Genomic DNA, 26,834 nt, shown 5'->3' with positions numbered 1-26,834 from the left:
CAAGTCATGTTGTACCAAGCATGTCTGTATGACTTCAGAAACTGTGGTAGTGTAATTTATTAACTTACTTAACCTCTACAGAAAAGAGAGAAACGTTTAGCTATAAAAAAACTACCTAGTTTGAAATTTTATAACTGGGCTGCAATTTTCAAATACAGATAAATATGAACTGTGTATGAACAGATTGACCAGAGGCCAAAGTAGTTGCTCCAGCGTTCTTCTGACCTCTGAGTTGCTGCACCTCCACTCTGGACAACACAAAAACTAAGCAGCTACTGTTTGAGAAAATCAATTAGTCTTCTTAGGAAATTAGTTGTTGTCATTCAGTTCTGAATCGCAGTGTTAACATGGTATTTCAACTATGCCTCTGTATACAAATTTACACAGGAAAAAGTACACCTGTATGTTCATCCAAAGTACATTTAGGAGACAGGTAACAGATCTGGCATGGGAAACTTACTCAGTGAAAGGGTGTTTCTCAGTGTATCTGAAAACATACACACCCAGATACAAGTCAACCAAAACATAAAAAAGGCTCTGTTGTTTGGTGCATAAGTAGCTTTTCCATCACAAGGGACTTCGGGAAACACTTCAAAAGCAAATTAAATGACATTTACAGTTGTGGAATTGCCCTTGTAAACAGCTCCAGACATAAACCAGCACACCGAAAGCTTTACCAGAAGTCAGAATAACAAGTTACTCAGAATTTCTTAACTCCAATAACATCTCCAAGGAACTGTTCTCTCTGGAACTGCTGTTAGGACTCCAGAGTACCAGAACCTGATGCTTTAATGCACAATTACCTTTGTGGTCTCAGTCTTGCCATCACCAGTCTTGCACCAGGCCAGTTTTCATCCTTCCCGCTGTGGTACATGATTGTTATGTCAACGTGGTTGAAGAGGTAGAAAGTGTTCTTCTTGTTAAACTCTGACTACAAAACATGATCAGGAGACTGAGCAACTTCTCCAACAGGAGAGGGCACAAGAAGTCAAGAACTTTATCATGAGACTGGTGTTGCATGAAGGAGTTACAAAGGCAAACACTTCAACATTAATATACCTGTATAAAAGATCACTTTCAACCGTCTGGGGAGCCTGAGGAGTAACTGAGTTGGAAGGTCACTGTAGACAGAGTAAACTGAACGTGCATGATAAATGCAACACTTCAAAGAAGCATCAGACCTGCTGCATACAAATTAACTGACTGCAGTGCACAAAAGCAGCAGGTCAAGTGGTAGAGCAGAGTCATGGGAAGCTCTCTCCTCACCAAGAGGAGTGCTGTCCCTCATCCAGGAGGGATAAAATTATCACTACTATCTGTAATTGTACTAGTTCACAATGGATCTCCCAGGATGACTGACACATTTCCAGCTGTCAACATAATTTTCTCTATCACAGTTTATAAACCTTCAGCGACCTGGGAAAACCCTGACACATTTAACTTGTAAACTGTGCTAGACATGATTTTTGCAACTAGAACACAGAGCTCATTTCTAGGACTTCACTAGAAAGCCTCTATCTGATACTGATAAAAGAACATCTTGCATGTGAACATGACAGACAAAAAGTAAATAGGTACTAGGATGGATATACATTAAATTTCAGAATAAAATCTCAAATTTTTTAAGGCTTTTAAACACTGACACCATTCTTTTGTAGCTGTATTAAACATATATTAGTCAAAGACCTCTAAAAACATTTTATTTGGAAAACTATCAGTGAGTCACTGCATACACAAGCAGCACTCAGCTCTGTCAGTGCCCACAGTCTGAACATTAAGCATGTTTACAAACACATCTGTTCTTTCTCAGGAAAACAAAGCTTGAAAGTAAAACCACAAATGAAACCACCCTATACTAACAAAGAAAGTTCCACCACTTACATTTATAACACAAGCATCTTTAACTCTACCATCTGGAGTAACAAAACATCCTATTGGAAATCCTGGATTACAGTATTTTTGTCCATCTTCCACATCATAACACCACGTTACAGGCATGTTATCGATAATCCTAGACAGAAATCATCAAAGAACACGTCCTCAGAAAGGGGTGCACCTCACTTCACAGTGACATTTCACATTCATGTAATGCACACACTTTTCAGTAAAGCCTACAAGACGCACAGTAGAGAGACAATTATCACACAAAAGGAAGAAAGCAACAACTTAAAACATAGGTAACAAATGTCCAAAACCAGAAAATAAACCCGATCTCAAGCATATGTTTTGGCTTACCAGTGATGCTGATAATTCAATTGCATTCCTTTCTTCAAAAAAGCCAATTTGCTTTTATCAGCAGTGTTTCCTGGGTCATATGATCTTGTACAAACCTTCTTGCAAGTTTCTTGCTTTTTAAAAGTGAACTGTTAAAAAAAGCACACACAAAAAAGTCACTTCAATTTTCCTTGAAAGATCTTTTAGCATTCTGGGTTTTTTTCAGATAAATTAGGGAAGTGTTTTCTTAAATTACTTTAGCTCCTTACTGTAAGTTTCTGAAGGATAAACCCTGAGGACTGAAAATTGAAAATCAGTAGAAAAGGTATTGCTTTTTCTTTTACCAGTTTATTTTGATAATTTCATCGTGGGCTAAAACAGACTTTCACTACACCATTCTTGAATGTTTCATGTTAACTTTAGCTGGCTTTCTCCATGACAACCAAGTTAGATAAGGCTGCCAAAAACATAAGTTGCACAATATCTAAGCTTCAAGCATAGACATCACCTAACACAAACACACTCAAATTTGCATCTCCAACTTCTAACCCGGTTAGTATTTATCTGTTAGTGAGCTTAAAGCATGACTGAAAATTTTAACATTATTAAGGCCCAAATGCTAACCAGGAACAGCACTTCTTAATTACTGCTGTGTACAGCCATTTCAAACAGCTGTTATAACACCTAATCTATTCACTATATATCCAGTCCAAATGACCCATCATGCTACATATTTAAAAGCTTCTTGTTACCACCAGTCATAATACTTAAAATTACATTAGCTCAGACAATCAAGGAGATTTCTAAAAGCAGTTCATGTAAGGGAGAGGGCATCACCTTCTTAACAGACTAATGAAAAGATGTGATCAGGTCCCTTAAGACTGTGTAGCAGCAGACTCAGAAACTGCTGCCTCTTTTTCTCACAGGGATTTGGATTATCTAGCAATCGTCACACACACACATAGCACAGTCTTCAGCTTCACTGGCAAATCCAAGTCGGGAAACTGTATTTGAACACCATACAGCTCTCAAACACCAACAGCCACTGTTTGACCACAGCTCCTCCGCTGCTAATAACTGTCCCAAGTTGACAGCACAGCTTTTTAGATATGCTACATTTGGTCATTGCTAATGCAGGGCGTGATACAGAAAAATACCACATACCCAACCCACAAAATATTTCCATACATTTATTTTACAGAAGGTTCCAAGTGATATGCATCAACACTGAAAAATCTGGTATCTGACAGCAGATGATAAGTATATACAAGCAGAGAAAAGCCACAAGAGAGCCATAACCTGATTTCCCCTTCCTACTCTGGAAGTTGCCCAATACTACAACCAAGTATACAAAACAGTTTCTGGACTACCACTTTATAGTCTCCAATGTTACATTTAATAAATCAATTATTTCACATCATCTAGCACATCTTACATCCAGCTATTAAATAACTACCTAAGATATAGTTTCTGGACTTCTCTACCACAGAGCAACAGGCAAGAAGGGTGATCACTAGCTCAGTTTCCTAACTGTAATTAACCAACTTAAGATGCCTTTGGGTTGGGAGGAGTTTTATGGGGTTTTATTACACAAACACCATAGTGTTATATTTGTTATATTAAAATATATAAACAAAAATAATCACCCAGTCATCAAATCTTCAGCTATATCTATGGATTACAGCCACCAGAACAATGGCTATCAAATTTAAACAGGATCAACTTCAAGGGATAAAATAACCTTATATGGAGACGATGCTATTCTCTCCCCAAACAGCACTTGTCCAAGATTTTCTGATGGTCTTTTCTCTTCCTTATCTTGACAGAAGTCAAAACTGGAAAAAAGTAGCAAAGGTTCCCTTTTACTTTGAATTGACATATAAATGTAAATACCAGCCTAAAACAAATTCTTAAATTACATCCTTAGTAGTTTTCATGATTTTTAACAGTTTAGCCACTGGTAGTTAAAAATCTGAGAGCCTTTGCAAAGAAAGGCAAAATCTATTTTAATATCAATTTCAACCAATACATATTCCAGCATATCTTTAACAAAATGCACAATGGTTAATTCACCCACCCTTTTCAAATGGCAATTTAAAGAAACAATAGAATGGTTCATTTTGGGGGAAAAAAGGCACTGTGCTACAGATTTTTCTCATGCAGAAAGTTTCTGAAAAACTACACTCCTTTCTTAAAGGAATATTTACAAATAGCATTTAACACGAAACGCATTTCAAAGAAGGAAAGTGTTTTCAGTCTTACAGTGCCACACCGCCAAACAGCATTCACCAATTCTTTTCAGCTATATACAGCTTGAAACTGCTGAATATGGGAGAATGTAACCCTTCTGGCTTTGCATTAAAAAACCCCAACATAACAACAAACAAACCCATCTTTGGAACATAAGTACTTTTCCTCAATCAATGGTCCTAATTCACTGGCTTCCATAAAGTTTAAAGGAAATAGAGATGGGGGATTTCTTAGCTAGTCTTTCATCTCACTTCTACTGCTGCACTGCCCAGGGAAAGAACTAAAATACCTGCAAGTTTTCTTTTCTGTGCCCAGCAGCAAGACTGCAAATCATATTGTTTATCATCGCTTTGTAGGCCTATAAATATCTGCAAAAGCAGGTAGAAGTTTTCATATAAAAGAATCAAAATTAAACAAAACCAAAACCAACAAACCAAGAATTAGCTACAGAGCTTTGGCAAAAAAAAAGAGGAAAGTTAACAGTGACTGGTCTCTGAGTTTCTTTCAATTATCAGGGGGAAAAAAGGAACTCAAAGCACCTTATGTCATAGATTTGCCTAGCAGAAAGAACTTTCAAATATGTCAAACAGCGAACACTAAATCTTGTACTCAGCTCAAAAAATGCACCCATAAGAAACTCTGCAGCCTTTTTTTAAACAATAACTTCGAATAGTCAGGTGGCACAGGTGTGGCCTTCATCCTTCCCACCCTCTTGTACTAAATTCCTGCCACTGAGCACCGGATTCACTCTTCCATCCCTACAGCCACAATACTGACACCCTTACAGTAACAGAAAATCGTCTTTCCAAACACTTCTGGAAAAGTATTGGGATGTACTTACGCATCATATTCGTATGGCAGAACTGATTCAACAGAGTCCAGCCGGTTCACGAAGAGCTCAATGAGTGACTGAAACAAGAAAGGAGAAAAAGCATGAAAATACGGACTTTCAGAAACAAACGTGTGGCCGGTATGAAACGCGAGGCTAACCAGCAAATGCTGCTACCCCATGACGGAGTTACCCTTGGCTGCTGACAGGCCCCGGCCACGCCAGGAAGAAGGAGCTAAGGGTCCTCGCAGCGCTGGGCTGTAAAGTTCAGAGGGAAAAGGGAATGCCTGTCTTCCCGGTGCAGAGGCTGCCGCCCGCGGGACCACACCTATGAGCAGCGGGATTGGGAATACCCCGCGGAGCCCCCTCGCCGTGGGAGCCCCGCTTGAGGCACAGCGAGGGGATGGCCCACGTCGGGCCCTCCCGTGCGCGCTCTCACCTTGCAGCTCTCGGTCTGCTCGCTCTCCTCACAGAAGCTGACAGGCGCCAAGCCAGGCAGGTAGAAGGCGGCGCCGAGAGGCGCCACCAGCAAGAGTGCGGCAACCAGCAGCCTCATCTTGCAGCCTGGATGGGCAAAGGCACCATGAGGCGCAGCTGCAGCCCCGTCCGCCCCGGGCAGCGCCTTGCGAAGGCAGCCCCAGCGCAGTCGGAGGCGGTGGCAGCCGCGTCACGGCCGGGTCGGGGCCACAGCGGCTGCGCAGTGAAGAGGGAAGCGCCGGGCGCCATCTTGGGGGAGGGCACTCTGAAGAACGGGAGGCGCCAGGCCAAGGGGGAACGGCTTCCCGCTGCCAGAGGGCGGGGTTAGACGGGATAGTGGGGAGAAATGCCTCCCTGTAGGGTGCGTGGGGGGCCTGGCGCCCCGGCGCAGGTTGCCGAGAGAAGCTGTGGATGCCCCATCACTGGAAGCGTTCAAGGCCAGATTGAAGGGGGCTTGGAGCATCCTGGACTAGGGGAAGGTGTCCCTGCCCATGGCGAGCAGGGTAGGGCTAGTGAAATCAGATGATTTTGAATGTCCCTTCCAACCCAGACTATTCTAGGATTCTATGATACCAGAATCTCTTTTCAAGTTTTAGCCCCCAGCAAAAAGCACAGAATCAATTCAGTTGGAAAATACCTCAGATCATCGAATTTAACACAGGACTGAACACCACCACGTTAACCACACCACGGCACTGGGTACTAGTCTTTCTAAATACCCCCAGGGACAGTGATTACACCACCTCCCTGGGCAGCCCATTCCAATGTCTAAGTACCCTTTTTGTGAAGAAATTCCTGCTATGTCCAACCTAAACCCTGAAGACTCGAGTCCTCTCATCCTGTCACTTGTTACCTGAGAGCAGCCAGATCTTCACCTGGCTACATCCTCCTTTCAGGGAGTTGTAGAGAGTAAGTGAGAAAGGCTTAAGTAAGATATTACCAGCTCAGAAATTAGGGGTGGAAATCCAAGTTTTCATATAGCAATCTGGAAGAATTATATTTGGTGTTTTTTTTGATGTAGCCTGTAATGTTTGCAGCCACAACATGGCCTCTTGGTACAACACGGTCACCGCAAACATGATGCCAGGCTCCAGTGTCAGCTGTTTAGGTGGTGATGGCAGGAGCAGTGCTCCGGGACAGCTGCAAAACATGTCTGAGGAGCAGGGTAAGTGCAAGTGATGGCTGCAAGCTCTGTGCTACCATAGCAAGATGGGTACTCACAGCTGTCTGAGACATTGTGCTAAAGGCATTTCGGTCAATGATACAGAAAGTATCATTGAGTAGCAAACACCTCGATCTCTCTGTATTTTCCATTTTGGCAAAGCTGTTGCCACTCACATTTCTGGACACTGACACTACATTTGTATTGCCCTGCAAAACATCCACCTCCATTAATTTTAACCAGTTCATCAATATGTAGTGAATTGCCCTTACCATAGAACTGCAACAGGCAAAAGGAAAAAAGAATAAGGGGGAGCACAGGAATTCTTGTGTTTTTTCAGCTGAGCCTGGAAATTAGAGTTGTCATTTCAGGCAGGTCCAGCTATGTCTTAGGGACTTATGATCCACCTTGTATGGCTCAACTGAAAGGAGCCAAAATGAGATCCCAAATAGGTGATTTGGGAGAAGCACATTAAGGAGTTCCAGTTTAGAAATGGCTGACAAAGTCCATGCCAGAAACAGTTATTTTGTGCTGTTCTCATCTACTCTAGTCTGAGTTTTACAGAGCAAAATTCCTGAATTTCTATAAACACCCATCAACTGACAGTGCCTAGAAAATTGCTCCTTGTTATAAAATTATTATGCTAATTTTTCAGTTATTAATTTTTGATTGCATATCTAGAGTGAATAACATTCCCTTTTTTATTAATTCTGAATGAATCTTTTGGGTTCAGATTATTTATGTATTCATTAGTCCCCATCCCTCAGCTCTCCTAAACTTTTTATCCAGTTTAAAACCAAAGCATGATGAACTTGGTAAAAGGCCAATATGTTTGATGAAAATATGGAGCATGGTACATAGTACTTGCATGAACAAGTTTGCAGTGTAAATTCAACAACACTGTTAAACATGCAGAGATTCATTCAAGAGAGTGACAAAGAATTATATACCCTTTAATCCTCTAGGAAAAGATCTGACTGAATTTGGAGCAAGACCATACATACACTATGTAGTGAGAGACTGTAAAATACCATTCCAGTTTGCAATGAAGATGCAACTGAGTTCTGATAAGAAGCCTCATGAAGATTCCTTTTAGAACAATGGGTGGCCCTGATACAATTACAGCATTTATGTTCAATTGCTGTTTCAAATGTCATTATGTTCATGCTAATCCCACCTAACCACATGTTCAGTACGTGTTAACAAAATGTTACTAAAATGAAGCCTGGAGTAATCAATTAAATATTTTAGTCTTTAAATCAGAGGTGACAGAAAAAGAGGCTTTTGTTTGCATTTGCTTATTTTTCCAGTTGTGTGGCAGTCAATAAATACACCATGGGTCAGAGAAGCACAGAGACCCCACCTTGACGGAGGCCATTTTTAGCATATTTCTTACAGGACTAACAATTTGCTTTAGTTTTCACTATCCATCCCAGGGAGGCCCCTAACTTTAAATTGTTTTGTATTGAAACTAGAATTTGAAGCTTTTCTTCATATGATAATTGGATGAGTATCTGGTAATGCCATTCTTTGGCAACTGCATTGATATCACAGGCAGTGCTGTTCCACCTACTTATAAAGGTCATCTTTCCCTTTTCCCCTTCACAGTAACAGCATCCAGAAACTCTGAGCATCCACACTGGTAAGGTGACATCTTCAAGTACATACTGGAGTTTACAGTAGTGCTTGAGAGCTCCCCTTTTTTGTGTTCTTAACACATCTATGAGCTTCTCTGAGGCAACACTGCCTTCTGCTTCCCATAGCACAAACAGCAGCTGAATATCAGTATCTGACAGATTGAAAAACTGAAGATAAGGAGAGTCTGATGTTCTCTTATCAGAATGTAGCAATTATGCAGCTGCATAACTATAACAGCACTGGGCAGTGCCCTTAGAGTCCATAGACTCTGTGGCATCTCCCAGGAATGAAGGTCTGGAGAACTGCTAGCAAGAACTGCAAGGTAGAACTTAAAAGACTGTATGGTGGTTAGACTGGGTGGTACTAAGAAAATAGGCCTTGATAACTGATTAATATAAATTTAGATAATCTTCAGGTTCAAATAATGAAAGTTTAGCCAATTTGTGCACGAGCAGATTTCCTAACTTTTCCACTATCAGGTTTAGCCTGCCAAAGAAAATCACAGTTGAACTTTGAGTACAAATAACTAACAAATTGAGTTAGTTGAACAAAAATGGCAAAATTTTGTGCCATCAACATGTTTAATTTTAAATCACACTTGTTTTGGTTTGCTGTTATTCTCCAAGGAAAGGGTGCTGCCATACACATCTATTAATCAAACTAATTTAAAATGCCTTTAAGGCTGCTTTAGCAAACTGGGTTAAGCTCCTGCAAACTCGAAAGTTTAACTGATACTACTGTGATTTTCCTTCCAAAGAAGTGATACATCTGCTGCTTCACAAAATCAGTTAGCATTGGAAGGTACCTCTGGAAGATCATCCAGTCCAATCCCCCTGACAAGGCAGGGTCACCTGGAGCAGGTGACACAGGAATGTCTCAAGAGAGGGAGACTCCATGACCTCACTGGGCAGCTGTTCCAGGGTTGTGCTACCCTCAATGCAAAGTTCTTTCTCATGTTGAGCTGGAACTTCTAGTATTTTAGTTTATGACCATTGCTCCTGTCACTAAGCACCTCTGAAAAGACTCTGGCACCATCCCCATCCCATGGCATCTGGCTTTGGGATTTTTATATGCATTAGTGAGATCCCCTCTCATTCTTGAACAGCCCCAGCTTCCATGTCCCTCCTCGTAAGAGGGACGCTCCAGACATCTAATCATTATTGTGATGATTACTATCTCCAGTAGCTCCTTTGTCGTGCTGAGGAGTCCAGAACGACACAGCACTACACATGGGGCCTCAATCCTTCGGGACGAGGCACAGCCGGCAAACAAAGCTCTATCCCTCCTTTCGCACAGCGCACTCCCGCTGTTCTCCCGCCGCTCGCGGCCCGCGGCCCGCTCCCCGCTCCTGGCAGGACGGGACTCCTCGGCCCTGTGGCCCCGTCCCACCCGGGCCCCGTCGTCCCTCGGCCGCGACGGGAGCCTCGCATCGGCCCCGGGGGGTCTCGGGAGCCTCCTACCGGGCTCGGCGCTGCCGGTGCCGCCGCATCCGGGGCTCCGTCCGGCAGGTGACGTAAAGCTATAAAGGCCCGCAGCGCCTTTGTTCGCCCCCATTGCGCAGTTGCAGATCGGCGCGGGCGGAGGTGAGCGCTGCTGCGGGCTAGGGCTCTGCGGGCGGCACCGCAGGACGCTGCGGAGACCCGCGGCGAAAGGTCCGTGGGGCGCGGGCCGCGTGGCGCGCTGCTCGCGGCGGAGCAGAGGCACGGCGGAGCCGGGCCCGGCCCGCAATCCTTCCCTGCCCGGCTCCGGTTAAGACGGCGGGACCCCCGCCGTTGCGGTGGGGCGAGGAGGGTCCTGGCGGTGTGAGGCGCGGTGTCCGCCATTTTATGTGCGGGGGTTCTTGAGCATCCCGGGGGAGGGCGAAGGGGGCATGGCGGGCGCGCGGCGGCGATGTGTGCGGACGGGCTTGAGTCGCGCGGTGGGTGAGTGCCGAGGAGGCCGCCGGCGCGGGGCCGGAGCGGAGCCGCTGCCAGAGGTGGCCGCCATTTTGTGGCGGTGCCTGAGCCCGCGGAGGGTCCGACGCCCCCCGTGCTCACCGTGCCCGGAGCGCGGCTGAACCCTCGCCCCGTGCGGCCCGGCTCGGCCTCGCCGCGGCTCCCTCGGGGGTGCTTTGTCCGCGCTCCCGCGAGTGCCGGAGCTGGCGCGGGCCTTCCCGCCATCGCGCTGGAGACACGCGGGCAGCGCTTGTCCGCAGGCGCCGGGCGGCCTGCCAGGCACGGGGGGTTTGGCTTTGTCTTCGGCTCTTGGGCTTTTTTTAAGCCCTCCCGCCCCCGCGACTGTAGCAGTGGCATTGCTGTGTAGAACTGCAGTGGTGGTCTGGTGTCAGTTCAGCCTCTCAAGTTGTGTAGGCCAGGACTTAAGCATAGGCTCCATGTACTTTAAATAATACAAAGAATGAACTTAATTTAAATACACTGACCTAAGGTGCTCTGAAGAGTTAACAATTTTGTATTACATTGACATATTAAGCAAATTATTTAAAACGTCCAGGACAAAAGGAGCAGCGCTTCTGGAAGAGTTTTCGCATTCACCAATATTGCTTCATTTTAACAGTGCCTTGTTCCACTATTCAAATTTCTATTTAATATCTTTTAAATACATTATATAATGTGAAGAACTAACTGTTAATACTACTTCGAGTTGCTTCCACTGCAAAAAATTGTAATTACTTGATTTTTTTTTTTATACCTCATATTTCTTACCTAATATCTTTCTAAAGAAAATTTGCTTGTACGTTTGAGGACAGAAGTAATTTATATGAAGTCACTATTGCAGTATGATATTTTGTTAATAATGGCCTCATTCTTTTTAGTAGGTCATTCACAGAATCAAAATGGTTGAAGCAGATCGTCCTGGGAAGCTGTTCATTGGGGGCCTGAACACAGAGACTAATGAAAAAGCCCTTGAGGCTGTATTCGGCAAATATGGACGCATTGTTGAAGGTAAAGAGAACTTTTCTTAAGATAGCAATAGTATAAAACAAACAACAACATAGCTATGATGACTTTTTGGCATTGATCATCTGAAATGATGCTGCTTACATGTCCTCTAAGAAGTTCTGAGCTTAAAAGGTTAAATAAAGGTTAAGTGTTCCTTACCGGGAATTACACGGAAGGCTGATGTGACTTTGTTTCTGCAGTCCTTTTGATGAAAGATCGGGAAACAAACAAGTCCAGAGGATTTGCATTCGTCACGTTTGAGAGTCCAGCAGATGCAAAAGATGCTGCCAGAGATATGAATGGAAAGGTAGGAATTAAGACCATTTATGCGTTGCAGTTGCTACTGACCAGGACAATTAATCTTCGGGGTAAATCAACTGGTAATAAAAGTTGGAAAGAGCATGGATTAGAAGATCGTGGAGACAAGTTGTGACTTTAAATTTGACAAAATGTCTCTGTCTCCGTGTTTCTCCTGTTCATGGATTTGCTAATAGAAAATGGAAGTCTGGCTGGCAGTCAGCTATGCTCTCTTTTCTTATTGTTCCTTAATCGGTGATGGAGGAATCAGCTCTTCATTCTTGCATGTTTCAATAATGATTTTTGGGTTAATTTTCCTTTTTGATCATATTTGAATGCAGTACTGTGTAAATTACACTTCAGGGAAGTGACTTACCTGAAAATTAGTAATTGTTCCTTTAACATGGGTAACTGTGATTTCCCTTGAGTGCTGGAGCATTGATGAGCTATTTGGTATTCTGAATGTAATCTCCTGCATTTGGGCCTTGCATCATTGATCTGCTTGGTCTGTGTGAGGGGCGTCTTTCTAGTTTATGTGCAATGGCTTTGCAGTTAGCCAGCAACCGAATTTGCTCATTTACGCCCTAAAACGCAAGGGTGTAGCCATAGGAGCAATAAGATATGTATTGTCTATAAAAATAAAAATATAGGCATTTGCAGCACAGGTTCCAAGATAATACCAGGATAGTTTGTCAGAGAATTGTAGGCTGCTGTAATCTGTATCTGTTGTGACACGTGCTTGAAAAGGTAGATGTAAGTTGGCAATTTTTTGGTAAACAACTGCTTATCTTTATAAAGGTGCTGTCCCTTCAGGCAGGGAAAGCCATCTTAGGTCTCTTGAATTGCAGACTCTGGTTTTCCCTGCATTCTGTGAATGATTGTGTTTAGGTCACACTGCACTGGCTTTGTAAGCAGTGTCTCTTGAGATGCCATTCAAGTAAAGTGAAGAAACATCAAGTGATTGTGATTGACACTTGGGATTTTGGTATGTTTGTCTTGTTTAAGAAGTTGAAGTGAAAGAAAAATATCAGTTGTTGCAGTCAGTAAGTAAAACAACTTTAGGAATAAGAAAGTGAGCTTTGTGTAGTGTTCATAAACACAAGAGGTTCGTAAAACCTCTTGTTACTTGTGTTATAGCAGGGTATGTGTTATAGAAGGATAGTGGGTTTTCTTCTCCATGGACTGATGTTTCTGGATGCTTTATGACAATCTTACCACAATTAGGGTTATTCTCTTAGAAGACTTCCTTCCCTTTTAAGCAAGCTAGTAGTTTTGTCAAGGCAGAGAGTGGCAAATTCAGATGACGTTCTTTCTATACCAGCCTAAACATCTGTCAGGGTGCTCCTTTTATTGAATTTTATTTCTCCACTGTCTAGTTTGCCACAGTTCTGAAGACTTGTTTACTGCCGTGCTTAAATAATTTATTTTCTCTGAAATGGTCATTGAATCCTCACATAAGGTAATTTCAAGGACCAATAGGCAATTGTCAGACTGAAAGGAATTCAGTCACTAATCTGTGTGTTTGTGGAGTGCAGCTTGCAAATCAAAATCCCTCTGAAAATAATCACCAGCTGTTCTACATCTTGAATGTTGAGGCCCATATTTGGTCACATTGGAAATATTTGGGACAATACTGCTTGGTAAAGTAGCTAAATGAGACAATGTGTGTGGCTGAGGTTATGTCAACTTGTTCTGGAATGCACAGTCTGCGTTTTTGGCAAGAAATGCTAGAAAGGACGGCCTTGTGGATCATCGTTCTCGTGGGTTTGTCTTCACTATAAATCTAGAAGTACCTTCATCTGCTTTGAAATTGGAACAGCAAATAGTATATAAAAAGAACATTCTCAGATGGGATTTGCTCTAGAATGTCTTCTGGTCCTACTTGCTGTGACCATGGATATGAAAGATATTCATGCGGTGGTCTCTCCTTCTCATCTTCAGGAAGCCTTCTGGACAACAGGTACTGCTTGTATTCCAAAAAGACTCTGCATTCAAGGTCTGAGGGAAGAGCAGTGTTTAAAGCCTGGTGTGAGAAGAGGCAATTGTCATAAATCACAATTTGAAGGTCTCTTTGTCCATTTGGAAAAGATGGGTTGGAGCATTCTTGAGATTCTAATTCTGCTGAGAAGCAGCAGCAGAAGCACTGTGCAGACTGCAGTTCAAGCAGTCTGTAAGGAGTTAGGTGATCTGTCTGGCTGGGGGAAGAGTTCTGCATTGCCTGTCTGTTGCTCATTCTGTCATCCCAAAGGAATTTGAAGTTGTAGCCAGTAGAAGAGGCTGACTCCAATAGATTCTGCAAGAATGAATTTGCATTTGATTTTTATTTTGCAAATGTTTATGAAAATATATGCAGAGTTTTGCACCAGTTTGGGTGAGGAGTATTATGTGAACAGCTATATTTCACTATACTGAGAGAAGCATAGACTAGTCAAAGCGTTGAAGCGTTGAAGATCAGTTTGTCCTGCAGAAAGAGATCACAAGATAATTATTGTAGAGTTGGGATCGAGATTTTTCACTTCAGTTACTTTGTCTTCTAAATTCAATCAATGCTATGATGTCTGAGCAGTGCAAAAGAAATGTAGAAGTACTTAATAGCAGCTTACTAGCCTTAAGAAGAATCTTAATTCATGGCTGTCAAGTCTCCATCCTGATGCCACAAAATGAACATGTTTACCTGGACATAAATGTGGATACTTTCCAGTCTGTAATGGTTGTTGGGTGCAGTGGGCTGTTCTCATGACATTCTGATTCTGCATCTTTAAGATGAAATGGATAATTAAAGAGAGGATATGACCTTAGGCAAAGGGTCAGGACAAACCAAAGATTTTATTCCAGTGTAGACCTGCCAAGCCAGCTGGTCCGTGTTAAGAGGACGGAAGCAGATGCTACAATCCCTCCAGCGTGAACTGTACTCAGCACTATAGAAGATTGTTTAACTGACAGAAAGTGCTTCCTGTTCTTTTGGGAAGAAGTGATACAATGTACAGAAGCTTGGCCTCTTGAGAAATGGATCTTCATTTCTTGGATATATATGGCAAAATATAACTCACTTAATGTGCCATCAAGGAACATGGAGAAATGGAGTCATTGCAGCATCAGCAGCGAAGTGATCCATTGAAGAGGAAAGCCCTGTGCGGTGCTAGGACCAGCTTCATGCGAGTTACTGTAACAGTTTCTTTGAAATACTTGATTTCTTGCCCCACTCCCAAAATTAAGCAAATTTCATTCATTTTTTCTGTTGAAATGTGGAACAGTTTGCAGGATAGTTCTCTAATTGTGTTTGGTTGAAATTCCCTGTCTCACTTTACAAATATGTACAGATTATTCATTTCACACATAGGAGACTTTGATTGCCTAAATTACTGTCCTAAATTACTTGTAGCATAAATTATTTCCATGCTTTTTAGCACCAAAGTGACTTTACTTTCTGGTGCTCATATCGTATTAAAAATGCTTCTATAACACTCAAAATCAAGGTTATAAAAATAAGCTACTGAGTGTTCATGTTGACAGCTTGTGCTTTGAGCTCATTGAAAAAACTTCCTTATTTTGAGATGGGTTGTGTGACCATTATGTTTGGTGAGGTAAGACCTTTCTTTGAGCTAAGAAACCATAAAATGTCCCCTCTGCTTTGAAATAGGACTAACTTCAACAAATATTTTCTCGTTAGCAAAAAATACATTCTTGTATCTAGTGAAAGGTCTTTCTGGACCTATGGAATAGCTTTTTAAGACTATTTCTCTAAAGCAGTGTGCAAAGAAACAATCTTTTGCCAAGGTAAGATGCTTAAGTGCAAGGCAGAAGAAAATAGGAGGAGAAATTACAAGGAAAACTGTGCCTCCTACCTAACAGAAATGATAGAATTTAAACCTAGCATCCAGGTTTTCAAAACCCATGCTTGCAGAAGGGGACAGTATTTGCTTTCTAAACTTAAAACAAGCTGTCAAGACCATCCATGAAATGAAGGACAGCAGTGGCCATAGCAAAGCTTAAGGCTTCAAGCTCTGTTCATGCTTGAGAAGGATGAAACTTGAGGATTAATTGCAATGGCAAATCATATGATGCAAACTGAGAAGTTCCAGTCATTAGAGTGGATATTTCAGTTTGTCGTGCCAAAAGGCTTTTTGAGAAACCTTCCATAAGTAAAATATTGCACTAAGTCAAAGCCAAGACCAATATGATTTTGCTGGTATTTCTTACTTTTTTTCCCTCACAGTGGATCAAGTTGAACCTGTGTATGTACACTCAGGTTTTCAAACAATCACTACAACTCTGAGCTGGCAAAATACATCCACCATTACAGTGAATTTTCAGAGAGCTAGGTTTTGACAGAGAACAAAAAATATTCAGTGCTTCTATAAAATACTATTAGCAGTGTAGATAAAGATGTTACTAGCAGTCTAGCAGTTAAATTCGTTCATTTATTGCAGCAAAGAAGTGCAATGAACAACGCTTTCTGCCCAATAATTAATTAAGTTGTCATGGCAGTTAAATATTTAACTGCTAAAAAAGGCAAATAAATCATGTTTGCCAGGATAGGCATGGAATAACCTAATTTTAGCAGGGCTTGTGGTCTTGATTGTGCTATAATAGCCAAACATGTGGCATTTAAAGATCATCCAGAAATTTGATTAACTAGGTTGTATTACTGAGCTTGTTAGTACCTGCTCACGTTTGAGGTATATTGGCTGCAGAGTTCCTGGTATTGCAGATCTGTATTCCAGCAAAAGCTTCTACTTTTTTCATACCACAAAAAAAAAAAAAAAAAAATACAACCACGCAACAGAACCCACAAACAAAAATACCCCAACCACAAAGCACCTTCCCTGTGGAAAAGCAAGTAATAGAGTAAATTGTGACAGTCACCTTGATTGAAAACCCATCTTGAAACACTAGAAAAAAGAGGTGAATTGGCTTACTCAGTCTGCTGTGTAGATGCTGAAATTGCTTCTAAATACTTCCGTGATCACCGTTTTATCAGGACGTCAAGAAAATGTGCTAAACGGCCTCCCCATTGCCAGAAATTCCGACTGAAGCTAAGTTACCTTCAGCTTAATCTTTTAACTACAGGTGCACTCCTAGTTTGGTACAAAAGTACATGGCAATTGAAAGTAAATTGTAGATCATATATCATGTTTCATTTACAGAATAAATGACGTGGGGCTGCCGTAATCATTGGACACTTGTGTTTTCACTGAAAGGCCTTTCTGATGCTGCTCTGTGGGTTTTTTGCCATCAATACCACAAGAATGAAGTACTGTAGAAATTGAAATTAGGCCCAACATGCTGCTGAGTACTTGGGGACTAATACTGAAGACTGAAATCAGTTCTAGAATTGCTCTAACTTATAAAATGGAAGCCCTATAAATAGTGAAGCAAGAGGGGCTTGATTTAAGAAATACAAACATGACTGAGCAGTAAGTAAAGCAGCTTCTTCTTTAGTCATTAGATGGGAAGGCAATTAAAGTGGAACAAGCAACCAAGCCATCCTTTGAAAGTGGTGGTAGGCGTGGGCCACCACCCCCTCCCCGAAGCAGAGGTCCTCCCAGGGGCCTTAGAGGCGCAAGAGGCGGAAGTGGCGCGAGAGGACCACCTTCAAGAGGGAGTCACTTGGGTATGTATTGACCTCTCTCATTATACACTTCGACAACACAAGACCAATCCCATTGGAAGATGACAATAATCCTACTGGAAAAAAAAAAAGTCAAACACCTGAATAGTGCACTCCTTGTTCTTTATTAAAATGATGAAATACGATCTCGGCAGTTTAGTCAAAGTTTTGATTAGGCAAGTACACCTTAAGAAAAGGCTTTCAGATGTGAAGATTCCCTTCTACAACTAACACTCCACTTGACTTTTGCCTATGAAAGAAAAGCAGAACTCCTGCCTTGCACGTGAGAAAGGAAGCTTTCTGGTATTCAAGTTGAAAAAGTGATTCGCTACCACCAGGGAAAGGGAACTGCCTTTCATTCTTTATAGCAAGAGGTCTAAACTGAGAAAATTGTAGGGCTGATCCTTCCAGATCAGAGTGAGAGGGCAGCTAAACCTTTTTTGTTAAGTTGAAGCATTCTAAAGTACATTACTTGATACTGGATATTCATTAAGATACAGCTATTTATTCAGACTTTTCAGTATCAAAACAAAACTCACTTAAGTAGCAAACAGTACCTTAGGTGTAACAGTAAAAGCTGTAAGACAGGAAAAAAAAACCCTGGAAATAGTGAAACTTCTGTCTTGAAGAGTCTGCATAGTAGGTTCTGCAAACTTGGTAGTAGTGCCTCTGTTCCCTCTCTGTAGGCTCTTCTCTAGTACATCCCCCCCAAGTAGCTCTTCTGAGAACAGTAACTTGTTAAGCATTTAAGCTGTGACTGATTACAGGTATCAGCTGTCTTTTTCCTTTGCGTCACACCCTGTAGCTTTCGGAAAAGTTCTAAAAGACAGTTCTTGACAGGAAATTAGGCTGTGGGAAGTTTGGCTCTCAATTCTGCCAGTAGCATTTAAAGTGGCTAGAAAACAGGAGAAGGTCTAGTTTTAGAGGTTTAGATAGGAGAGGACTAGTTTTAGATGTTTACTATTGATCATGTAGTGGTAATAATGGCACCTTTAGGTTGTCGTAATTCAGGCTTTAAGAAAATGCAGGTGAGTATCACAGAAATAATAATTGGTTCGTGGCTTCTCCTTCTAGGGTCTTCTCGAGGGCCACTTCCCATGAAGAGGGGTCCACCTCCACGAAGTGGAGGCCCTCCACCTAAAAGATCTGCGCCTTCAGGACCAGTGCGTAGCAGTAGCATGGGAGGAAGAGGTGAGGACTTCCTGACTAAATTAATTGCTTGGTCAACTCTAGAACCTTAGTCTTCCCTTAGGAACTGGTGCAAATCATTGATTCGGACTTCAGTCTGCTGTGGGATGATGCTGTTCCTCTAACCTTTGGTTCCTTTCAGACCAGTATAATTTTGTAGCTGTTGGGAGCAATTTGGTGCAATTTGAATATGTTCTGTCTAGTGCCGCTTTAAAATTGTACAAGCAGAAATGTAAAGTGTTCTAAATGTAGGCTCTGGAGATATTATTAAATTGCTTTAAGCTATTTGTTAGCATTTGCCTTGAATGTTCTGCATGGCTAAATGCTAATTAAATGGACTGTTTCTTTGAAGCTCCTGTGTCACGTGGAAGAGATGGTTACGGTGGTCCTCCACGCAGAGAGCCAATGCCATCACGGAGAGATGTGTACATGTCTCCAAGGGATGATGGCTACAGTACTAAAGATGGGTAAATTCTTCTACTGTTTTATTTTAGTGAACTGGTTTTTGTTTGGAGAAGGATCTTGATTCCAGACCTTCTGTGGTAGAACATGTGGCTAACATCTCAGTTTTTGTTCTTTGTAGTTATTCAAGCAGAGATTATCCCAGTTCCAGGGATACCCGGGACTACGCACCACCTCCACGAGACTACGCATATCGTGATTATGGTCATTCCAGTTCACGTGATGAATACCCCTCCAGGGGATATAGGTACCTACTGTTGGAGTTTTCTCCCTGTCACTTTATTTTTGCTGTAATGTTAGTGATTTGTACTAAGTCTTAGTAGTCTTTCCTCCTATAGCGATCGTGATGGATATGGTGGTGGACGTGACAGAGACTACTCGGATCATCCAAGTGGAGGCTCCTACAGAGATTCATATGAGAGTTACGGTAAGAATCCATTTTGAGGATCATATAAACGTACAGATGTCATAACATCTGACTTTGACTAGGTTGCTTGTGTTTTAGGGGGAAGTGGCACAATTTTTTTCCCCTACAGTGAAAGTGCAGTTGTTGGTTATCATTTGATCGTCTTTTTAATAAGCTGTAAGCTAAAGAAGCAAAGTCTACAGTTCAGAATGACAGCTGTCTCTGGAAAATATGGCTGAATTTCTTCTCTAAAATAACAAGCTGTACTGGAATATCCAGTTAAAGAGCCTGCCTGAATAAAAAAACACCGTCTTCATTCCTTCAAAATCTCTAAATCCACTCACTGCCTGATATGCAATCCCCACTTAAAATACCATTAGTGTGGCAGATTATATTAAGACCATCTCAATACATATAAAAAGAGTAGCAGTAAACATTTTAATACATCAATTCTGTAAATTCAGATTTGAAATTGTTCTATATAACTTATGGTGTTGCCATATTACCTGACCGTTGACCCTGCAGGTAACTCACGTAGTGCTCCACCTGCTCGAGGGCCCCCGCCATCATATGGTGGAAGCAGTCGCTATGATGATTACGGCAGCACACGAGATGGATATGGAAGCAGAGAAAGTTACTCAAGCAGCAGAAGTGATGTCTACTCAAGTGGCCGTGATCGTGTCGGAAGACAAGACAGGGGTCTTCCCCCATCCATGGAAAGGGGCTATCCACCTCCTCGGGATTCTTACAGTAGTTCAAGCCGCGGGGCGCCCAGAGGTGGTGGCCGTGGTGGAAGCAGATCCGATAGAGGTGGAGGCAGAAGCAGATACTGAAAACACTCTTAAACTTTTGGACCAAGACAGATTATTTCTCAAATGTGGAAGCTGTTCTATCTTTACTACCAGAGGACTACTAAAAAGAAAAGTTGTTTTTAACCTTTTTTTATTGTTGCCTGTTAAGTTTTTCCCTCCATGACTTTTATGCTTTTGTGAGAAAAGTTGAAACAATGTTTAATATCATTTCAAAATTGTTAACATTTCTTTCAGAAAGCAGATGTTAAATGTATAAGCTTGAGCTGTGTACTAGTGTTGTAATTTTCAAAGTAAAGTTTCCCTGAAATGCCACACTTCCATCTGATTTTCGTCATGAATGGAACAAGCTGTTCTTAAGATCTTCCGCACAACATCCAACCATCTAACACGGAGATGGATTGCTCTACATGTTCAGCATCTCATTCTGAAAGTATAGCTTGTGATTTGGAGGGTGGTGGGGATGATTCCACATGAAGTTCAGTTATGCCTAGAATTTGAAGTCACAGTATTCCCAGTACAAAATGCCTTCAGATCCTTGTGTAAAGAGAAACAGAGGATTTCATTCACTTAAGCCAGAAAAGCAAGTGGATAATACTATATTCTGCCTTCCTACTGTTTCATGGGGAGTTTAAAAAGATCTCCCCTGCAAAAAAAATCATGTTCGTGTAAGTCAGCTACAAAATACTGTTAAAAAAACAACAATCTGCAAACCATTGACCAATTCCATCAAAGAAGCTGCAAATCGATGCTTACTCACACTGTTTCAAATTTTTGCAACTCTGTAGTGTTTCACTTTTAAAGGAACATCTTTGATTCCAAAGGAGAAAATAAGATAAGCAAAGAAGTCTTTCTCTCCAACTTCTGAAAGGCTTATGGCTTCCTAAAATAAGTGAATCTTTCAGCATTCCACAGCTGATTAAGAGCATCAAATGCCTGTGAAACAGCAAAGATGGTAAGCAAAGCAAACTAGTTTTTCAGTCTAAGTCAAAATTAAAACAAGTTAACTTCTTCTAGTACAGTAAGACAAGCTGCATGTAATGGCAATGGAAGTGCTGTATAGATTAAAGAAAAAAAGGAAAATAAATTCCCCAATAAATTAGAAATTCTTGAAATTCAACAATCCTTGGATAAAAGCATTTGTGGCACCAGTTTTGAAACTAAAACTGTAATCCAGCTCACTGTAGACACAGTATTGCCATGTAGCATGGGGAGGGGATTTTTTCTGACCAGTATCTCTCAGTGAAGATGCTTAAAAAGGCTGCATATGCAGCATATTAACAAAATTTAAACCTTGTGAAGTGAAGAATTGGTTTAGGTTGAGACATATCAGCTCAACTATTGGGAGTTGGAAGCAAGAAATGCAGACTTGATGTTTAGTTAGATGCCTAACTCTGTTTAGTTTGATGCTGCGTTGCAGGGATACCCAGGGATGCATGTGGCAGAGTCTGTGGCAAGTTGTTATAAGTTGGGTGAAGCCATGAAGTTCAAAAGATCCTTGAATATAGTAAACATGAAGACCTCCAACTAAAAGCCAAACTACAAACCCAAAACCTTTGTACTACTGTTTAGTCCTCAGTAAATTTTGTTGTTCAACTTATGGATTTAACATGGCAGTGCACCATTGAAAAGGAATGAGAATCCATAAGCCATGCAACCTTTCTCTAAGCCATTCCAGTTCATTCAAAGCCAGTGAGTGAATCCTCCACCATTTAAAGAAGTAGTAAAAACTTACAAGTGAATAATCTGCAAACAAAACTTGTGCCATTGTTTTGAAATGGGGGCGATTACTGTAGGTTAGCTTGTGCTGTAAAACATTTTTCTCAATTTGTTGTATCTTCTCTTAATTGCAGGGGGATAACTTCTAGAAGATACCACTGAAATAGTGCTGGTTCATCTGTTGACAGCAGATATGAGTGGTGCCTGTACCAATACATAAGGTAAATATGAAACCAGTGTAATAGCTGCAAGGATGTTCCCTGGTCATTGCGTTCGTAGGTTTGAATGGATGTTCTTCATGGCTAAGTGTTGTTTTGACTTCTGTTTAAGTTTTGGAGGAGGAGGCTTAAGAAGGCTTTATAAACCAGCTAGTTTGGGAATGGCAGCAAGACACTACTTGTCTGCAAAAACGGCCAATTTGAGTACAGCTAAAGAAAAGTCATGTGGCAGAAAGTGGTGAGCACGAGTTTTTATAAGAGCAGACTTTTAAAATCAGAGTTGTAATAATAAATGTTAGTATTGACATTTAATTTAATCCTGTTAAATGTGCAGGATTAACATTTTTAGTGAGTATAATCTTGGATTAGGAATTGATCTCTGTAGAGGTCCTGGGATTAAGCTGCAGACTTCAGGTGCCTCCAGAATGGTTTGAGACTGTAGAACAGCTGTGTTTCTTGTCTCTAAATCCTACCCTATTAAAATAATTTTTCAAGAAGATTGAAGAGCAGCAGTCTTTTAATTTTATGTGAAAGTGTGACTTGCTCCTATTTCTCTGAAAACTCAGAAGAAAAAAAGTAGTAGTGGCTGTCATGTTAATTTAGCTTTCTGGAAAATAAAATTTCTCTACTAAATAATTGCTAGTAAAAGAATGGAAGTAACTTAGAGTGTGTGCAGAATTTGACAAAATCTAGCACAGATTAAAGGAAAACGGCAACTACCTTTTCCGAGAGAAGCATTTATGTAAAGAGGCATGTGTGTACTGCCTTATGTAATTCTTTATTGAGTCTGTAAATGTAAGAACATTTTTTTGCTTAGGTTCTACATTCAAGAGCCAACTTTAAAATGGTAAAAAAGCTGTAGTTTGTATAGTTGGTCTATGTGATAGCTGGTCACTGTTACCAGGGAGATTCTATCTTGTGGTAAGGATAGATTCTGTTGTATACTGCATGATGTTTGTAGCCTCAGTTGGGCTACAATTCATTCTCCCTATAGAGTGTCAGTATATGTGCAATGCCCTTGTCAGAAGATGCTAATAATGTTTTATAAATACTCCTGATAAATTGCTGACCTTACCTTGATAATAAAGGAAAAATATGCTTTGTTTCAGGGTACTGGAATGTGTTTCAGATAAAATACAGAATCATCACGAGTGTTTTCTGTTCAGGGGATGCATGTAGTTAAGTAAAACAGAAGCTACTGCCCTACTAGCTTTTTTTCTGATGCTTGATAAAATTTCAACCAGCAAATGCTATCCTTTTCTTTGTTTTCCTTTTAAGATGTGGTTGTTGAAATATTTAAATTAGAGTCTTACTGAAAGGACCCTTCACAATAGGTGTTTCTAAAGGTTAAGAAAACGGAACCTTTTTCATTCAAAAATCATTGATGTCACTAGTGTGCCACTAAAGTGCATTAGGGAAATAGGTCTAAAAGTAGCGTTTCCCCTTCATTTCCCCAACCACCTGCAAAAAACCACAAGGACTCAGTTTTTAAATTCATAGCTTGACCCAGATGGAGGTCTTAAATTCTCTAATGAAGAGATGAAATGCCGTCTTTAATGCAGCGTTCTAAGAGCCTTTAAAAGATACTGACAAATCATCATACAGCCTCTTGTCAGAGTGTTTTAAACTTCATGTATATGCACCTCAGTTCTCTCTGTTAGCTGGAAAGCTGAAGCTTAATTATTCTTGACAAGTGAAAAAGCTTCCCTTTGTAAAAAAAAAAAAAGTGTTTTTTTTTTCAGTTTAGTAAATCTGTTGTGACCATGTTGTAATAAATGCTGGTATTAGAGACAAAAGCACACTCCATCAGCCTTGTCTTCAGCTGCTAAATGTTTCCAGATTCTTAGCAGGCATGGTACCAATGTTAAGGGAGCAGTAAATAGATCTTGTGGCAAGGAAGGTAATAATAGCCTTGTGGAAAATCAGGGTGTAAATGGAATTGCCAGCTGTATACCTTCTCTTGATTACAAGTTTGATTTTATTTATAGCACATTATTACTTACAGATTAATACCAGTACGTATACCAGTGTATTACAGAACTCCTGAGTAGCATGCTGAGGTTATCAAGAGCTGGTGGAATTTGAAGGGGGAATTCTCCCAGGTACTTAGTACCTGCCCTGGAGACAGTCTTATACAAGCAGTATGCATTAATACAAGTTGTCCTCGGGGCATTTTGATTATTGTAGTTAGCTACTGATGTACTTTCATACTGTTGGAACAGATAAAATACAATCAAAATGTATTAACTGTATATATAAAATGAATTCAAAGATAATCTAGCATTTTTGTCTGTTGGCTTCTGAGAGGGTACTAACTTGCATTTCCTTTTTCCAGTTACAGTGAAAGGTGAAGGTGGCAGTGCAGCAGTGGATGTGCATTGGAGAATCAAAGGATAACAAATTACAACTGATACAGCCTGGCTTTTGAGTGTAGTGTTGCCCACCATTTTCTAGAGGAATGTGTAAGCATTCTGGAGTTGCCTTTGAAAGTAGCACTACCAATATCTTGGACATACATAAAATTTATGGTGGAAGCCAACTGCTGTCTGCCATAGCTTGCACCTTCCAACAGTCCAGAGTGAGCTGGTTCATTGCTTGTTGCACACACATCCTACAGCAGCGAAATACTTTGGTTGCCTTTTACACGTATGCTTGCCATTTATGCTGGTAAAAAGAGCAAGTTACACAGAAGTAAGTCTTAGTGTACTTGAATACAGAGGACTTCACCACGAAACTACGGAAAGTTCTGCTATATTACATTAACAGTTTTGTCCCAACCTTCTGGATGAGAGAAAGGGAGTATTGCTGTGCTGAGACAATGTTGGTGATGAATGGCCAGAATAATTAGTGTTCCTCGATGTACACTGGACATATTGGTGCTTCCTTCAAAACTTTGTCTTGATTTTGATGCATTTTTCTCTTACATACATGTTGATGGGCCAATGTATGTGAGAGGAATCCTCAGGCATTGGTATTTCATGTAGAAAACTCATAAACAATAATGGATAATAAAATATAAAATAATACTGACTTCTAATAGACATAAACTGATCTCATTTAAACAATCCTCAGCTCATGAGTGACTGAAGAAGAAAAAGCATGCATACCTTGTCTAGAGATTTAAAACTTTATGTTTGGGATGAGGACATCACTTCAAATCTCAGTTAGGGGCTGCAGATTCTAGGAGTAAATCTGTGTAGCAGATTGGTATAATTGCAGTATTTCCCAGGGCAAATAAATTTACTGTTAACAAGAATTATGGGTTTGGGGTTTTATTGTCTAATTTAAAAGAAAAACATATTCTTGGACACACTTGGATGGTGGTCAAGATCACTAGTGTTACATCTTGGGAGTTTATTGTTACAAAGTGATCTCAGTATCCCTTCTGCAAGAAGGAGTAACATTCTGTACTATTTTCAGCATTAGCTTAGTGTTGAGCGCTGCTGTTCAGGCTGAACTGGATCGTTCTTCCTAAAGTGTAATGCCAAAATGGCAGCTATTGTATGATCAGTTCCTGCCTAAAATCCTACTTAATGAGAATATACCCTGATCTACAGTATTAGCTCATGCAGAGAGTCAAACTTTTCATTGAAAGCCACCAGTTGAAATGTATCAGTAGATTCTGCAGCAGACAAATACTTCAGTGCTGTTCCTTGTGGTATTTTCCCTCTGCTGGAAAAAAAGAGTGAATTGCTTAAGCGTGTGTGACTTTGAAAAGAACCACTCAAAAATGGTTTCTGAATATGTGACTGCTCATCTTACCTTGCTCCTCTTGCTGTGTTGTTCTGATGTGTATGCTGCCAGAGTCACTTGGTTGTTGAGTAAAGGAAACTCACCCCCTTTTAAAATAACACTGTGGTATAAATCAGGCTGTAAATAAGATTTTAAACTAAGTTGACTCTGCAAGAGATGATTGATGATTCACTTGATTTGTTGCTGTCAGCAAATAGACAAAGGTGAAGTCTTTCCAAAGACCAGACCAGACACTTCTTTCCTTAGTGGCTCTACCTTCATACCTTGGGTTTGCCACGGGATTAATTTTGGTGTGGAAGTGGGTAAGCAAGCTGGAATGTGTTTAGAAAGGACTCTAAAGGATGTGAGGTTGGGATTGAAGTAGCTAATGAAAAACTCCATACATTTTTGGGCTTTGTGAATATCTATATCTGCAGATTTTTTCAAGCTGTTGGTAAGTGTTCAAGATGTGGGAAGTATTTTCATTTAATTGTAGTTGCAGACATTAATATCTTCTTGGCTGCAGCAGCTGCATGTGAAATAATCATAAAACTAAACCTGCGCATGTATACCAAAGGTTTCCTTTAGAGGAGGGAGTGGGTGAAGTACTTCAGTGTTCAGGTTTGTAACACTGACTTCAATGAAGCAGATGTGTCATTCTCCCAGTGTTGGAAGTACTTCTATTTACATTAGAAACTGCTGTGTTCTGATGCGGTGGCTGAGGTGTCTTCTACATCCAAATGCATGTCCCCTTTGATAAATGATCATTAGTAGTTATCTTGGCTACTACAGATTTGAAAAAAGAATTATGAAATTGTGGGTAATGCATGTATTTCCTTCTGCAAAGCAATAGTGCTCATGACAACTGGAAAAAAATCCCAAA

General features: G+C 40.9%; 2 protein-coding genes and 1 non-coding gene across 7 annotated transcripts in view; 2 read left to right on the top strand and 1 right to left on the bottom strand.

Moving 5' to 3' along the window:
* The window catches only part of LOC132080025 (transmembrane 9 superfamily member 2-like), a 28,265-nt gene extending 22,325 nt beyond the window's left edge, over positions 1-5,940 (bottom strand). The window contains exons 1-6 of the mRNA XM_059482987.1: positions 5,733-5,940; positions 5,306-5,373; positions 3,956-4,049; positions 2,236-2,363; positions 1,882-2,011; positions 804-931 (exon numbers count right to left, since the gene is read on the bottom strand). Of these exons, the coding sequence (XP_059338970.1) occupies positions 804-931; positions 1,882-2,011; positions 2,236-2,363; positions 3,956-4,049; positions 5,306-5,373; positions 5,733-5,849 (665 nt within the window). The 5' untranslated portion in view covers positions 5,850-5,940. The remainder of the gene's footprint in view (positions 1-803; positions 932-1,881; positions 2,012-2,235; positions 2,364-3,955; positions 4,050-5,305; positions 5,374-5,732) is intronic.
* Positions 5,941-10,118: 4,178 nt separating this feature from the next.
* On the top strand, positions 10,119-25,266 carry RBMX (RNA binding motif protein X-linked). 5 transcript variants are annotated; one of them, XM_059482684.1, is made up of 11 exons: positions 10,119-10,153; positions 11,386-11,512; positions 11,710-11,816; positions 17,249-17,420; positions 18,492-18,608; positions 18,958-19,072; positions 19,189-19,314; positions 19,391-19,494; positions 19,999-21,237; positions 22,136-22,222; positions 24,555-25,266. In XM_059482684.1, exons 2-9 carry the CDS (start codon positions 11,404-11,406, stop codon positions 20,304-20,306), a joined length of 1,158 nt encoding a protein of 385 aa, XP_059338667.1. In that variant the 5' UTR covers positions 10,119-10,153; positions 11,386-11,403; the 3' UTR covers positions 20,307-21,237; positions 22,136-22,222; positions 24,555-25,266. The 5 variants fall into 5 exon arrangements, with proteins under 5 accessions (XP_059338667.1, XP_059338666.1, XP_059338665.1 ...); XM_059482683.1 differs by having other exon boundaries at positions 10,126-10,153; positions 11,383-11,512; XM_059482682.1 differs by lacking the exon at positions 10,119-10,153 and adding an exon at positions 10,201-10,222.
* On the top strand, positions 11,565-11,636 carry LOC132080245 (small nucleolar RNA SNORD61). The gene has a single exon (XR_009419545.1). It is a non-coding gene; the product is annotated as a small nucleolar RNA SNORD61 (small nucleolar RNA).
* Positions 25,267-26,834: the final 1,568 nt, after the last annotated feature.

The sequence above is a fragment of the Ammospiza nelsoni genome, chromosome 15 (assembly GCF_027579445.1).
Source record: "Ammospiza nelsoni isolate bAmmNel1 chromosome 15, bAmmNel1.pri, whole genome shotgun sequence".
NCBI classification, from domain to species: Eukaryota; Metazoa; Chordata; class Aves; order Passeriformes; family Passerellidae; genus Ammospiza; species Ammospiza nelsoni.
Note: the sequence above shows the minus strand (reverse complement) of the source record. Positions and strands in the feature narration are given on the sequence as shown.

Bases quoted from the DNA above. Each gene is read 5' to 3' on its own strand.
- RBMX (XM_059482684.1), top strand. From the start codon at position 11,404: ATGGTTGAAGCAGATCGTCCTGGGAAGCTGTTCATTGGGGGCCTGAAC. The intron at 17,421-18,491 runs GTATGTATTGAC...TTCTCCTTCTAG, and splicing joins TTCAAGAGGGAGTCACTTGG to GGTCTTCTCGAGGGCCACTT. The intron at 19,315-19,390 runs GTACCTACTGTT...AAGTCTTAGTAG, and splicing joins TACCCCTCCAGGGGATATAG to TCTTTCCTCCTATAGCGATC.